This window comes from Cydia splendana, chromosome 12 (assembly GCF_910591565.1).
Source record: "Cydia splendana chromosome 12, ilCydSple1.2, whole genome shotgun sequence".
NCBI classification, from domain to species: Eukaryota; Metazoa; Arthropoda; class Insecta; order Lepidoptera; family Tortricidae; genus Cydia; species Cydia splendana.
This window is the reverse complement of record NC_085971.1, coordinates 11,625,315-11,641,372: the sequence shown is the minus strand read 5'-3', so window position 1 is coordinate 11,641,372 and position 16,058 is coordinate 11,625,315. Positions and strand designations below refer to the sequence as shown.

Below are 16,058 nucleotides of genomic sequence, written 5' to 3'. Positions count from 1 at the left end.
TGCATTAATAAAGTAAATTATTTCATTACGTTGGTTATGTCAAAAGGTCGTTTTGAGACATGCTGCAATGTAAGATTTTGTATTTATTTTGTGTGAAAAATAATGAAAAAATCTTCATGTATTTTGTAAAACGAACCACCGTCAGCATAATATAGCTTAATGCAATAAAATAAGGTCTACTAATGTTCATTTTAATGTGTTGCTGTTAGTATTATGCCATTTGCATCAGCAATAATCGATTTATTAGTTAGAATAGTAATTAGTTAAACCAGTTAAATAAACTGCAAATGGAGCTTGCTTGCTTGATGAGCATGTATCTCTATCGACCCCCATAAATAAATTTATTCGTAAAATTATGCACAAACATACATTTATACTAAAACCTTTTAAATAGGTAGAAGTAAAAGTGTAGTGCAATACTTTATTTGTTTAAAAATAAAATATTGCATTAAATGACGCCAACGTGTAACTAAAATAAAAAGTTTCAATGAACTTCATTTACAATTTCTCTTTATCTTGTATTAGAAGTAAAATACCGTTTTGAAGTATGTACAAAACATTTTTATTTAGGATTTATACTTAATTAATCTTAACTTTACTACGTTTTCGCCATATCCGCGTAAAAATGCATGATTTATATGATCATTTGATCACCTATAAGGAGAATTAAATATAAGGAGGGAGGACCGAGGAATACTTTAGATTACCAGTGAAGAGGAAGATTTACCTAATGTTTGGGCGCCATCGTTACTAGTCAATTAAAGGAAAGCGACGACAAACTATAGCTCACTATGATGTGCCGTTCTATAGGCAAGAAGTCACGTGGATGTTATGACAAGTTAGAGGAAGCGCGTAACGTAGACCAAGGGTGTCTACTGTGTAGATAAAATGAAGTATACATTATTATACATTTATATGGTGCCAATTTACACGTATGAAAGTATAATTTGTAGCTTTACAGTGGACCAAGTGATATTGTTGTTGGTGTAAATGTTTATTTTTTAACATGGTGATAATGTAAAATTGAGTTTTGAATAAGTAAGTTACTTGAACTGTCGAGTGCAGCTTTATCTGCTAGTTTTTTTTTGTGATTAGAGTGATTGGGTCGAGTAGCAGGCATTTGTTTTTTATTTTGATTCATGCCTTACAGCTGAAAATAGAATATGACTTTAAACTCGCCATTCAAATATTGTTATATTTTGAATTACATTATGTACTTAAATCTATCAATTCATTCATTTATCAAGTTAGAAATGCTGTCAAAATATAACTTTAATCGAATGCAGCTCGAATTATAGTAATTTAAGAATAATATACCTATCAATGTTCATATATGCACCGTAAGAGTACGTTACTGCCCGATTGATATAGACCGACTGTATTTCAGCTACGCCTGTGCAACAGAATGCAGTCAGTTTGCTTCAACACTAAGGGCCGGTACAGACGGACTGCAACTTGTATGGGAACTGCACGCCAACTGGAACGTCGGTTCCCATACAAATTACAGTCGGGTTGTAGTCTGTCTGTATCAGCCCTAAGATCATTCGCCCGATGAGCTACCGCGAATATCGAATATAGAAGTGTTTATTTGCGACCGTCACCCGAACATTTTAAGAACGATAGGGCTTGTGCACAAATCACGCGAGGTTCGATAGGGGGGGTGGGGGTCACGAAAAAATCACGACAGATTATTACAGTACAGTACAGTACAGCAGACGTATTTTTCTACAGTGAACGAAACTAAGAAAAAATACGTACCACATGAGTAAGACTTTTTCTCGGTTTCGTTAAACTTAAATCTTCACTCCGCACTTCAAAATAGCGAGTCTATTTTACGGAATTTTGGAGAGCGTGGCCTTGACCGGTCGGATGGAAAAATTTCAAAACAATACACGTGAGGTTATGTGGGGGAGGGGGGTAGCCAAAAACCTCACCAAATATCAGCATGGGGGGAGGGGGGGTCAAAAAATAGCCGAAAACACCTCGCGTGATTTGTGCACAACCCCATAGGGATGGGGATACTATCTTCGAGTTTCGCGGTAACCGTCCTGATTCTGCCACGTGCACGATTTTGTATTCAGCTATTTCTTTAGATACTTACTTATATCGTTACGAGTATTATGCTGTTATCGATTATTCGTATTTAGGGACCGTTGTAATAAATATTATATACGTATCCTTTGTATCCAATAAAACTATGTTATTTTTGTATTCATCATTGTTTCATTTTGAATCCAATAAGACTTTCAGTTTTCTAAAGTTTTACCAACATTCTAACGCCCTGAAACGAATTCGTAGAATACCCGCAGCTCCGAAATCGTTATCAAGTATAATTACCGTAAAACTACCCAAGTACCTAAAGTCCAAAATCTCCACTATGGTCCATAACTAACTCAACAAGGTAAAAAAAAGGTATTAAAACACATTGGTTGTAAGTTATTTTTTACTCATTTACGCGTTGCAATGAATATTACAAAATGTTTAACTCTAGCCCACATTGATATAATCATAGAAACGCCCAGTTTCTCCTATAATTGAGGTCAAATTAAGACTACTAGCTAGCTACATCATTAAGGGCCAGTTGCACCAACTATGGCGACTGAGGTTTAGCGGTAAAGTATGATATTTTTCATAGAAGAATATTTCGCGAACGCTTTAATAGTGACAGACGGTTTGATGCAACCGACCCTTAGGTATACATGCCTGACAAGAATGTTGTCAGTAGTGTACACTCATACAACATACAGGATGTTTCTTCAACTCTACTTTGTCATATTGTGCGAGGTGATTTTGAAGTTAGTCCTCACAACTTTCCTACAGGACCAACTCAAAAATAGGTAAAATTAAAACATCTATTTCACAGCTGATCAGATGTCTATGGTTTCTGTGGATCAGCCAGATTTTCTCGCAATTAGAGGGTAGGTTCCACGGTAAGCTTTTTATAATTTGCCTAAAATTCACCTCTATTATTATTTTCACCTCGTAGAATATGATAAGGATTACAAAAACACCCTGTATATAAAACCGAATTTCTAGTCATTTTTTGTCGAGAACGATTTTCTCTGCTCTATACAGCGCAACCGAGGTGTGAACCCACGATTTTTGAACATCACACACATCTGAAAGGTTTCACCCAATTTCCTAACACTGTTTCATTTATAAGCAGTCTGATGTATTGGCCTCTTAGAGCATTTAATAACTGGAGTCGCCTTTAAGAGCTTACCCCTTTGCCGAAAAACTTTGCACAATTGTGAAAACTTTTGTATGGACTGACATCGCTATTTGTACGTTTCGTACAAATCATGTAGAAATAGCAATACATTTGACGTCCCCTCCCCCGGAAAAATCGGCAGAATGTTTCGTAAAAATCAGCGATGACGTCTCCAGTTACTAAGATTCGCCTCCGTTGAGACGCGACCTTATTTATTTTATACCTTATTGGACATCAAAAAAGGTACAAATGATGCACTAAATGCCTCATACCTTATGTTCAAACATTTTTTTTTTAAATGTGCGTGCAATGTTTTCTTTTGGATTAGAGTTTTTATCAATAATTATAAAATTGTAACTTTAGAGCGAAAGCAATAAGTACACCAGACATGTCTATGTACGGGTGGTATTCCACACCTATCCAATTTCTTTGTCCAATATCAGTGCGTATCACTCTCTCAGTATGCAAAATGCGAGACAAAATACACATTGGACCAATAATTGGATAGATGGAATACCACTCTACAATATGAAACAATGGACTGTCCTAAGTTGGTAGAATAAACACAAGTATTGTTGTTGCATTTAATTAGTTTATTTTGACACGCTGTGCAATCAACGCGTATATACTATTATTTTTCACACTAGGGCTACGTCAAATATTCCAAATACGTCAAAAACATACCTAAAGCTCTGAATAAAAAAATACGCACAAAGAAAACATCTCTACTTGAGACTGAAAATAAATACATATTTAAGGGAATAAAAACGAACATATCACACTGTACTAAAATATAAGGCTAAAATGTAGTCGAGGATGTGTTGTACCTACCATCGTCGACACAGTAGACTGACCATTCGTAACTCGTATCACAACGCAATAAGGTCTACCAACGGTTAGTAAAGTAAGGACCCTAAGCACAAAGAATTTCGTACGAACCCGCCTGTTCCTAACTCTATCGCACGCGCGTAATTGTACATATTGATTATTATTGATGTCCCACCCATGATGCCGACGGTCAATGACACTACGAGCGGGACAGCACTATAATTATGCGCGTGCGATAGAGATAGGAACAAGTGTGTCAACATACGATATTTTTCGTGGTTAGCGTCCTTACTTTAGTGTTGTTACTACAGTGTGTTATGCATTGATTATATAAATGCAAACCTACGTTTTCTTATAAGGTACTGGAGGGACGACGCATTTGGCTGTTATACAAAATGTTACTATTGCCACATTTCGAATTACCATTCATCAAATCACCATTCACGCTAACTCTGTAAAAGCTCAGTTCTTCACTATTTACAAAGATCGACAACCTTTAAGGCGACTCGGAAGGCTGCCTACGAATTTGTCTAACAAGCTTTTGCTTACCACAAGAACCTCAACGTCAATACGCCCATAACTATTCACAGACTCCTTCGAATGTGGTCTGAATACAATAAACAAGAGTTCGAATATTTGAAAGAAAAATAGAAGTATGTACAGAATAAGCAAATCGCATAAACATCGTGGCGTCACTCTGCCCTGCTTATCGCAAATGCAGTAATCACATTGGAAAACTCATGCAATTGTTTATCTTGTTCTGCTTAATAAGGTCTTTATTTAAACGATATTTTTCATGCAAGTACTGCATTTTCATAAGCAGGGCAGCACTTAATTCCGACCAAAATTCCGACAATCTCAATCAAAACAAGCGAACGTTTCTACATACAGGATAACATAATATTCAAATTACAGGATGGCTATTCGCGTTGGTATACACATGCTTAAATTACATAATTATTTTTTATTAAAGTTTATTACGATAAATCCTTGTAAATAATAATTATGCTTAATATTTAACCACACGCTGGCCGTTTCTTATAATAAAAATACTCTTCAGTCCCGTTGAGTTTCAGACACCAACACGTCTCGCTTAGTGGAATCTCAAGACGTTTTTGTCTCGTAATAGTGAACTATTTATTCCAAAAGGTAACAATTAGCTTAAGGATTTAACAATTAATTATTGCATGGTATATACTGATAAAAAATAATACAACTATTCGATCGATTAGTAATAGCTAATCACTGTTGAGGCAAAATCATTATTTTAATGAATAAATCACAAATAATGTATCGCCTACAACTAGAATAGGTATGTCATTGGATATATAGAAGATTTTCAGATAGTTTTCTTATAAGGCTGACTCTGGCAGTTGACTATTGATTTCGATAGATAAAATCTTTGCATTCTACAATCGTTTTTGGACTCTAGTGGCAGCGCAACAATTTTATACTGTAAACTAGTGTATTTATATAGGTTATTACTAAATGTAAATAAACTGAACATGGTGTTTTATATCTATCTATCTGTAATAACGTACGTTTCGTTAATGTTTGTTTACACTTAGTTGAGACGCCTATAGAAACACGGTACAGTGGGCACTTAGAATAAGTTAAACTAGAAATGTAATTTAAGCTATATGTACATGGTGAAGCACAAGCTGACCAGCCAGGGTCAATGGTGCCGCGGGTAGTGGTGCCCGTTGTACCTGCAACAAACCAAACCTTCAATAACTGCACTAACATGTACGATAATTATGTCGTTCGTATAATGATATACTTAGTTTTGTGGTACAGTGAAATAATTTAATTCCGAGCCGTTAAGTACCTTGTCACAGTGACAATTAATATGAAAGTCGCTAGAGAAGAATTAAATTTCTGACCCATTTTATACCTTGGGGATTGTGCACAAATCACGCGAGGTGTTTTCGGCTACTTTTTGACCCCCTGTCCCCCTTGGTGATATTTGGTGAGGTTTTTGGCTACCCCCCTCCCCCCACACAACCTCACGTGTATTTTTTGGAAATTTTTCATTCGACCTAATTTTAAGATAAATAGTATTGTATATAGAAAATCTTGTTTATTTTTCTATTTTCGTTAATTAGACTCGCTATTTTGAAGTGCAGAGTGAAGATTTATATTTAACGAAACCGAGAAAAAGTATCTACTCATGTGGTAGGTTTATTTAAATTAGTTTCGTTCACTGTAGAAAAATACACGTGAGGTTTCCTTATAGCCCCCCTCCCCCAACGTGATCTATCGTGATTTTTTCGTGACCCCCCTCCCCCTATCGAACCTCGCGTGATTTGTGCACAAGCCCTTGGCGATAGTATGAGGTCTCATACTATCGTCACTGTGACAAGGTATAAACAGGTCGGAAATTAAATTCTTTGACTGTACTACAATCGAATGTTTATTTATTTATTTACCCCCTTATTCAAACTTTATGAGCCTTTTGTTAAATTATGTTTTATCCCTTTCTTACAAATACATAAGTCAAAATGACATTAAAAGACAACCGATGAATAGTTAGTTCGGGCTTGTAATGCGTTTATGAATAACGCCATTAATCTTTACTTCACAAAAGAAAATCTTACCGTAAAAAAACGAGTCATGTCAAGAGGCATTCTCTACCTGAGAGTGATTTTAGGAAACAAGCCTATAATTGTCAGTGTGATAGTTACCTATTGAATCGCTTGTACTTGTTGTTGTGGTGTTTGTTGAAGTGGTGCGGCCGGCGGTCGGCGCGGTACTTGAAGCCGCCGCCGCCGCCGCCGCCGCCGCCGCCGCCCCAGTGGGGCTTGTTTTGCTTCTCCTGTAACAGTTACATTTTATTATAATGTCAGTCTAAAGAAAAATATGTTTTAAAATATTTGTATGTGCCCTCTCCCTTAGTACTACATTGACCTACTATCACGATATACCTAAGACACAAGTATTAATTAAGTTACTTAGTTTAGGTATTGATGTAAAATATGTTAGAGCTAGTTACAATTTTGCTTCCAAGATCTTATTTTTTATGTTTACCTAAACCACGATTGTACATTTATAACATTTAAGTAACTATTTAAGCGTATTATGATTGTTGTAATTTTTGGATATTGTTCAATGTAAGAACTTTTATCTTATCTTATCTTAGTACTCCCGCGCTGTAGAATTTGTGCGGAAAGAGAAGAGTCATGTAATGTATTGGGCCCCATACGACAGACTCTAATTAAGTATTCATGTCAGCCTTTTAATGAAAGGACGCTTAGGACGAGCAACAACAGCAACACTCGTTAACTGTCCATCTGTGGACCTTATTATAAAAGGCATAAGGTCCAACGATGGACAGTTAACAGTGATGGTACAAACACGCTTATTAAGAGCCCTTCAACGTGCACACTAGCGCCACTGCTAATTAAACGTGATTATTTAAATTTAACGACAGGTATTTAAAAAAAGCGGCCAAGTGCTAGTCGGACTCGCCCATGAAGGGTTCCGTAGCAGCAAGTAACAATAAAATTGCGGTTTACGATTTATGACGTATTAAATAAAAACTACTTACTAGATCTCGTTCAAACCAATTTTCGGTGGAAGTTTACATGGTAATGTACATCATATTTTTTTTTTTTAGTTTTATCATTCTCTTATTTTAGAAGTACAGGGGGAGGGGGGCACACATTTTACCACTTTGGAAGTGTCTCTCGCGCAAACTATACAATTTAGAAAAAAAATATATTAGAAACCTCAATATCGTTTTTGAAGAACTATCCACATACACGTATGGGTTTAAAGAAAAAAAAAATTTTTAGTTTCAGTTCTAAGTATGGGAAACCCCCAAAATTTATTGTTTTTTTTTTCTATTTTTGTGTGAAAATCTTAATGCGGTTCACAGAATACATGTACTTACCAAGTTTCAACAGTATAGTTCTTATAGTTTCGGAAAAAAGTGGCTGTGACATACGGACGGACAGACAGACAGACAGACAGACATGACGAAAACGACAGGTATTTAAAAAAGGGGGCCGCTACGTAATGTATTGTGTATTTAAGTACCTTTTGAATACATCAAACTAGTTTTTATGTTGCTGGATTCGTCAATCTATGCGTCGAAAGTTTCGTTAAATTGTAAACCTGTCGTTAAATTTAAATACTTACGATTATTTAGCAGTGGCGCTAGTGTGCACGTTGATGGGCTCTTAAGAAAATAACATCTAAACAACAATTTACAACCATATTACTAAAATGAAGCTGGTGTGAGTTTAGTGTGGCACTGACCTGGAAGGGGTTGTAGGAGTTGCGGTTGTTGAACCGGTTGTAGTGGTGGAAGGTCTTGAGCTTCTTGGTGCGGCCGCGGTCCATGTCGTCCGCGCCCTCGAGCGCGCGCTTGCGTTCCTCGCGCCGCTCCTCGAATACCTGCAACCGTGCGTTCATTGGAGCTAATGCGGAGTATGGTTTTAAGTTAGCTTTATTTTTGTGGGTGTGTAGGGAAATTTATTCGTTAAAGATTATAAAGAGTATTAGAAAACAAATATTTTGCGATATATTTGCGAAAGAGGTGCATTAGAGCAATGTGTGGAATCAAAACACCCGACAGTTGCGTACCGTATTTCAAGGACTTAAAAATTTTGACGATGCCCTCACTTTTCATTTTTGAAGTGATAATGTTTGTAAAAAACAACGCAAACTTGTTCAAAAAACATGTTGATGTTTCTCACAGAAATCTGAGAAACAAACATATTCACAATCTTTGCACAATTCCTGCAAATACATCATTGTTGCGAAAGAGTGTTTATTACTTGGCCAGTAAAATATATAACAAATTGCCGATTAACTTTAAGTCACTAAGTATATTCGAATTAAAAAATAAGCTAATGACATTATTGATTCATAAATGCTATTATTCCATTACAGATTATCTAAATGATGACTTAGAATAATTATGTACTATGACAATTTGTTTTATCTTTTTAATAGGCATTAAATTGACATAATATTTATTAATTATACATAATGATATTAATGATACTAATAATAATAATAGAAATCTATATTTTATATTACATTTATAAGTCTTAACTATGTACTTGTACCTGATATTCATTATTGAATTGACATAGCTGTAAGTAGGATTACATTGTTACTCGTACGCGATGAGCATGATAGTTTAGTTTCTAGTATTAAGTTCAATGTTTTTGTACGCCGTTTGGTAAAATATAGTGAAACTGTACTTATATAAACTGACCACCACTGTAATTCTACCTATATTTACAAATAAAACACTTACTTACTTACTTACTATAATTCGTTAGTGGGGTCAGGGTGAAACGTAAAAATTTGGTAGAGTTAGACCAAGAAAAGTCTGCACCGATTTTGATAGTACATGCAGTGCAAGCGTTATTTATAATGTCAAACTTCTATGAAATTGTGGCGTATAAAAATTCACTTGCACTGCGTATGCTATCAAAATCGTTGCAGACTTTTCTTGGTCTAACTCTAACTCATTTGTAATTTTTCTAAGTATACCATCAAATCTAATATATCTACTTAAATTATTTTGGTTTTAAAAATGATGACCGAGTATTTGTATATTGAATTTTATACATATGCCAACTATCATGAACAAATCTTTCAAAATCCAAAAACACAATATTGCAGAAAAAAATTACCAATGGATTTAATATCACAATTTAAATAACGAACGCCGGGCAAATCCTACCTTCAGGGTGCTCTATGAAAAACGTGGTACATTCGACTCTCAAAGTATGGTATCGAACGTACCTGCCGCGACATGGCGCTGTGCGTCCCGTTCCAGGTGTCGACGGGCGCGCCGTACCCGCGGTGCGACAGCGCGCCGAGGTGGCGCGCCGTGTCCGCGCCCGCGAGGGGGGTGGGGGGGGTGAGGGGGGTGAGGGGGGCAGGGGGGGCGGGGGGCTGGCGCGGCGCGGAGGGGGAGCTGCGGTCGGACAGCGGCGACATGCTGCTCACGCTGGTGTGAGGGCTCGGCTCGTTCTCCGTCCGCCTCTCCTCCGCCTCTTTTGCTCTGTCGAAACGTTTCATCACATTCATATTTGGACCGCCGCTATCGACGATACATGTTTCGTTTTATTAGCGAGTAAAACTACACGATTTATCCGAGCTTCCCCAGATTTAGCCCGACCTTAGCATCTGAAAAAGCGTGACCGTTATCTCCTGCATAAAGGAGAATCTTTTTTTCTATGTGTCGTAATTTAAAACAAACTCGTATAAATTGAGTCAAACCAACAAAATCTGTTACAAATTAACTTTAACAACTTTGCCCTAACGTTATTGACCTTGGCCGAAAAATAATTTATACTCGGGGTCGAGCCCATTTTATATTTTTTTAATATAAAACATGATTTTAGTAACGCTTTTCGAACATTCGAAATAACACTCTTACGAATTATTTTATTACTTAAGTTCAAATAATTTAATACCTTTTCTCAAAAATGGACGGCAAAGTCGACTTTGCCGTTTAAAAAGTAGGTCGCGAAGCGCGTAGTTTATGGTCAGTCAAAAATTAAAAAGTTAAAAACATTGCAGTCTCGATTTTGGGACTGCAATGTTGCATACAAATTCCATTATTTGTCGAGTTCCAAACTTTTTAAAAGTTAAAATGGCCATATCAAATGAAGGCACAGGCCCATTAAACAGCCAAACAGATGATTAGTACCGCGACTATTTAGCTGTCTCAAATAGGTTGGCGTATTTTCGGCAGAAAAATACACTTCTATTTTTTTATTAAAAAAATAAAAAGGCGGCATAGCTAATTTTTTCAATTGTATCTACTTTTTTCTGTGAAAATATATACGTAAGAACGTTGCTTTTGTAAAATATTTCTATGATATTTATATTTCTTGTACCATTTTTGAGAAAAGCACTATATATGACTCGGCTGGAAGGCTACTTGCTGGCTTCGGATTCAATTAAACGGACTCCCAAGGTCGTCCGTTTAAAACGAATCCTCAGCCTGCAAGTAGCTACTTCCGAGCCTCGACAATAATGTACTATTCTTTACTTTAAACAGAAATTTTAAGATGTGTCAGATGACAAGCTGTAACCTTCTACTTACTTCTTAATAGTGTCGCCGTTCAAACTAGGACTAAGCAGCGGGCCGCCCGTCTCGCTGGAGACGGTCCACACGCCCTTGGTGCCCAGCACGCCGGGCCCGTCGCGGCGGGGCTTCCGACCCTCCTCCTCCTTATCCGAGCCTCGCTCGTCGCCGCTAGACTCCGAATCGTAAGGAACCAGCTTCGAATTTCCGTTTCCGTTTCTCGGAATCTGGTTGGAAAAATCGTTCTTATTCATCTGCTCCTCTAGTTTCTCTAGGGGCGATTTCGACGGCCTAACTAGTTTACTCGTCGACGCGGGAGACTTGTCGGGGGTAGTTCTAATAATAGGAACGGATCTGAGATCCGGGTCGCTCTTCGACAGTTTGTGCCGCCGCGTCGCCGAGTCGTCGTCGCCGTTTTGACTCTTCACGACGAAGCTTATTCTATTGGTGCCCGTCTTGTCTATCGTGATTTTGGGAGGCTGTGCGACTTTTTCCACCTCCCCATTCTGCTTGAGCACCCAAGGTTCCGTATTAGAGTCCGAGGTTTCCGCTTTGCTCAGGGTGCTGTTGAGGATGATAGGCCGGTCGAGCTTGGGTTCGGTGGAGGTGCTGTTGGGTTTGTTATCGCGGTAGAAGGTGAGCTTGAGGGGGCTCTTGTCTTGGTCGGCGGCCGGCTGGGGCCCGTAGGACGCGTCGTCGTCCTTCTCGAAGAACATGATGTAGGCGTTGGTGGCGAGCACGGCGGACAGCGGCAGCGCGCGCACGGAGCTGTCGTCGAACTGCCAGTACTGGCCGCCCGGCGCCTGCCCCAGCGCCGTGTAGTGCCCGCAGTTCTGCCCGGGACCCAGGTGCGTCACCAGGCTCACCAGCTTGTATGACTGCAAAATAACAAGTTGTTTGCTAAATTAAATAAAATGCTTAACTTATATCCCCTTATTCATAAAACTTTACGGGCATTCTAAAGTTTTAAGTTATACATTAGTCAAAATGACAGATAAAGACAAAGGATTCATAGCTAATTCAGGCCAGTAACGCGTTTATGAATAACACCAATAATCCTTACATGAACAACGTAAATGAATAATATATGGATGGGCTACAGTAAAAGTCTCGGAACTGCTTGTTAGAAGTATAATTATGTCACATATGACTAGCTTTCACTTTGTTTATTTTAGCTCCTGACATTAAATTGAATTTTCACCTCAGCAGCTAAAATTCAATTTGCAAACAAAAATCTCACAGATAATAAAATTAACTCACCAATTGTTGATGGTTATTCTTGTTGAACATGTATTTGCTGAGGGATATCTTCTTCCTGAATTGCACATGTTTAGATAATTTCCCCCCTGCTAAGGAGAATCTCTTCAAGGCAATGCAGAGCACCATTGGTGCACGCTCAACGAAAAATTGTTTTGTTGCTGATACCTAAAATAAAACAATTACATTGACATTCTTATTTCATCAATTGAATTTTATTTTATTGTCCAAGCGTAAGCAAAGGTCTTCATTTCTGTTTGATCGAAATCATTATATTTTTAAATTTTTTAACTTTATCGCGTATTTAGTAGGTTATAGTTTTACCTTTTTATTACATGCTTCACATTTATACCCTAAGTCTTCAAGCCTTTCTCTTGAGAAAAATGAATCTAGTGCCTCATCTAATGTAGAATGCTTCCTTATATCTAATAACAGGTCCTGAAATAAAGTAATGAAAACAATGATTAGTCTTATGTATATTAAAAATTAACATAAAATACCTTTTAACTGGTAACAGAGTATGACTATAAATGTGTCCTTATGCACATGTAGCATAAGGGCCCGTCTCAGATGGAAAGTCACAAATGTATATCAACTAGAAATAACAATTACATCCTGAACCCACCTGAAAATGCTGATAAGTTGTAGAGAGGTGATGGCACGCAAGACACCGCACTGTGGAGCGCAGATATCCACCGAGGATTTGATTTAAGGGAGTTGTCTCCTTGCTGTACTGGTCAAGTTTGTCTGAGTTGATAAACCGTGACAGGTAACATTTCTCCATGGCTTCCACAAGATATCTGGAATACAGTTAATTTGTTTATAATTATAATGATCTGCATTAGCATATTGAAAATACAGGGTGACAGTAACCATCTATAAATAAATAAGTGCAAACCTCATATGTCTATTTTAAGTACATTAGAGATTAGCTACTTTAGCCAACAATACCTAAAGATTCAAACCCCTTAACCCCTTTCGGAGGAGATATGAGATTTGCAATGATTTGTTAAGAAAAACCTCTGTCCCTAGAAAAACCACCCTGGTTGCAATAGTGATACAAACATTACTTATATAAAATAGAAGTTTCCTGCATGCATGTATATCCTCTGTAAATAAGGAGCAAGAAAACAACTTCTAAATATTGATGAATGCAGCAATAAACTGATCTGGCCATCAATAAGAATTATATCAGTTGATGATAAGAATAAAATAAATTAACAAGTGATAGTTAACCATACCTCAGGAACTCATGAGCATCTTCCTGTCTACCAGGTGTCAGGTGGCGGCAAATTATTCTCAGTTTGGAATAAACCTGCCACGGCTTGATGGGGGCTCCGCCACTCTTCTGTGTGGCTATTAGTGTAGCGCGCATGCCACAAATGACACAAGCTTCTGAAATAGAACATTTTATTAAAATATTTATTTCTCATATAAAGGGGACAAACAAGCAACCATGTTATGGTAAGACAGTGTCAATTTAATTTTATAATATTACAAAACATTTCCTTAGTGAAATACCTGGTAAAACCACATTAAAATAATATATAATTAATTTATTTAGCAAACTTTCAATACACAATAAGAATGATATCATTATGAACACAGTAAAATTTGTGTGTTACCTTGTTGATTACATTTTTCTGCATGTGCTCCTTCAGAAATAAGCCAGTTGGCGAATGCAGGAACATGAAAGAGTGCTTGTAGGGTCGAGTTCAGGTAACAGGTGTTTCCAACATTTTGCATGCCAGCACCTGCTGACCAGGACCCCTGCCATCCCAATTGAAGCTTCTCAACAGGAAACAGCACACGTTTTGGCTTTGGTAAGCCATCTTCACTTTTGTTTCCTTCTAAAAAATAAATAAACTTATCAGAATTTTATTTTATTTCTATTAAGCTGCACCTGAATTCAATATTTACTGTAAATAACAGATGAACAATAATCAGTTAACTGTCGTCATAATGGTACACAGTTTGACACCAATCACAAAATATAACCTCAACGTTGTTCTTATCATTATCACACATGCAGATTACAAACATTCCTATTGACAAATTCTGTATCAAGTCGATTGATAAGTAATTACCTGATGCCTGGTTCGCTGCATTTCCGTCTTTTTTAAGTAGTTTACTGTCTAACACTGGTTTTTTAGGTCGTATGACCACGTATTTAGATTTCAGTCCATCGAGAACGTTACTTTGATAATCGCCTGATTCTTCGAATTCTATCTTTGAAAGGAGCACACTTTTTGCAGAAGAATACAGTCTACTGTCCAGCAAAGACGAACCCTGGGATTCATCTGCGGCGAGAGACAAACGCAATGCGCTTGATACAGGGTCGCAAATGGAAGCGGGCATTTTACCTCCAAAATTGCACTATCACTTCACATAAATATTACACAGCACATTATATCTTAAGCATATTCGCGAACAGTTCTTCACGTAGGATGATAGTGTACACTTTGAGAATTAATATAAACATATGTATTTCAAAATAAAAAGTAGTCTTGAAAGCAAATGAATGAACAACCCAACGTCATTTGTCACACGCGCACGAAAGAAAGCATAGGGCCGAGATTGGCCAAGAGGAGCGCAACCGCGAGAGATGAAACAAACCAATCGCATGGCCGCTTCACCCCGCCGGCTGAGTACTTTCGATTTCCATGCTGCCGCCTCTCGCCACTGAATTCCCTGTGAAATTGTAAAACATTATATAGAAAAACGATACTAAACAATAAAAATAGAAATTAAAAAAGGCATGTGTTATATACGCATAATTGTTTTTCCCCAATTATGTCGCACAGTGGATGGCAACCGTTATAAAATTGTCTTCACATATGATGGGGTCCTTTAGGCATACATCATTTTCTCATTCTTGCCTTAATCCAGTACATAACTGTGTCTCGCTCTCGCTAGTTTATTTTAAATGAGTTCGTGAGGCATAAAGACTTGCACATGACGCATGACGATTGACGCATTCAACCATAGACTTATAATCAAGGCCTGTTCACTTCCTAAGAAAGTTATGTCCCCAAATAATTGCGCATGTGTGCGCCTTAATCTTCTATGTGTGCGTTGGCCTCCGGGAAAAAGTTGCGAGTAATAAAAATAAAAACATTTTTCTACAGCAACATTGCTCCCAACTCTGATTTAAATTATCACGAATTTTATACATTATTAATCATAAAACGGGACTTAAAACGCTTAAAACTTAATTACATGCGATTAAGTTTTATAATGAATATTTGCTTCCAACTGTCTTTATCAATGTTCATAAAATATATGGAGGGTAGGTACGTCTACCCACCATAATAAAAAATATATTTGTCAATGACTCTGTCCAACTGCTGTGGTTAAAGTTCATAACGAAAATTTTATTTATTAACTCTTTAAATAATACATACAACGTGTACCGCTACGTACCACTTAAGACTGTAAGTCTGTACCTACATGGATTACAGCAATGCACATAGAAAATGTGCTAAATGCGGAGCAACGGCTGTTGAAGCAGCCAGAGTGAAATTTACAACTTTATTGGGTTCAGAAGGAACCGAGTCATAACGCATCTGGAAAGCGTATTAATTAACCGTGAAGAAATGTATGAATACAAGTTGGAAATCTGTGTAAAATGCCGTATGTAAAGTGTAGTGTATCTGTGTGTAAAGTGTAATAGGTAGGCATGCCTAATGTTATTTGTATAAAAGG

The 16,058-nt window shown here is 37.4% G+C and overlaps 1 protein-coding gene and 1 long non-coding RNA gene across 3 annotated transcripts in view; one reads left to right on the top strand and one right to left on the bottom strand.

The window, feature by feature from the left end:
- Positions 1-16,058, top strand: part of LOC134795578 (uncharacterized) — a 194,129-nt gene that overhangs the window by 109,113 nt on the left and 68,958 nt on the right. The window lies entirely within an intron of this gene.
- Positions 3,784-14,953, bottom strand: LOC134795482 (ubiquitin carboxyl-terminal hydrolase 36). Of its 2 annotated transcripts, XR_010144819.1 has the most exons (12): positions 14,441-14,953; positions 13,979-14,203; positions 13,595-13,748; positions 12,979-13,153; positions 12,678-12,791; positions 12,357-12,521; positions 11,115-11,974; positions 9,803-10,064; positions 8,300-8,437; positions 6,724-6,854; positions 4,882-5,748; positions 3,784-4,734 (listed from the first exon to the last, which is right to left on the bottom strand). XR_010144819.1 is itself a non-coding variant. In XM_063767333.1 (11 exons), exons 1-11 carry the CDS (start codon positions 14,709-14,711, stop codon positions 5,715-5,717), a joined length of 2,529 nt encoding a protein of 842 aa, XP_063623403.1. In that variant the 5' UTR covers positions 14,712-14,953; the 3' UTR covers positions 3,784-5,714. The 2 variants fall into 2 exon arrangements, 1 of the variants encoding a protein (XP_063623403.1); XM_063767333.1 differs by having other exon boundaries at positions 3,784-5,748.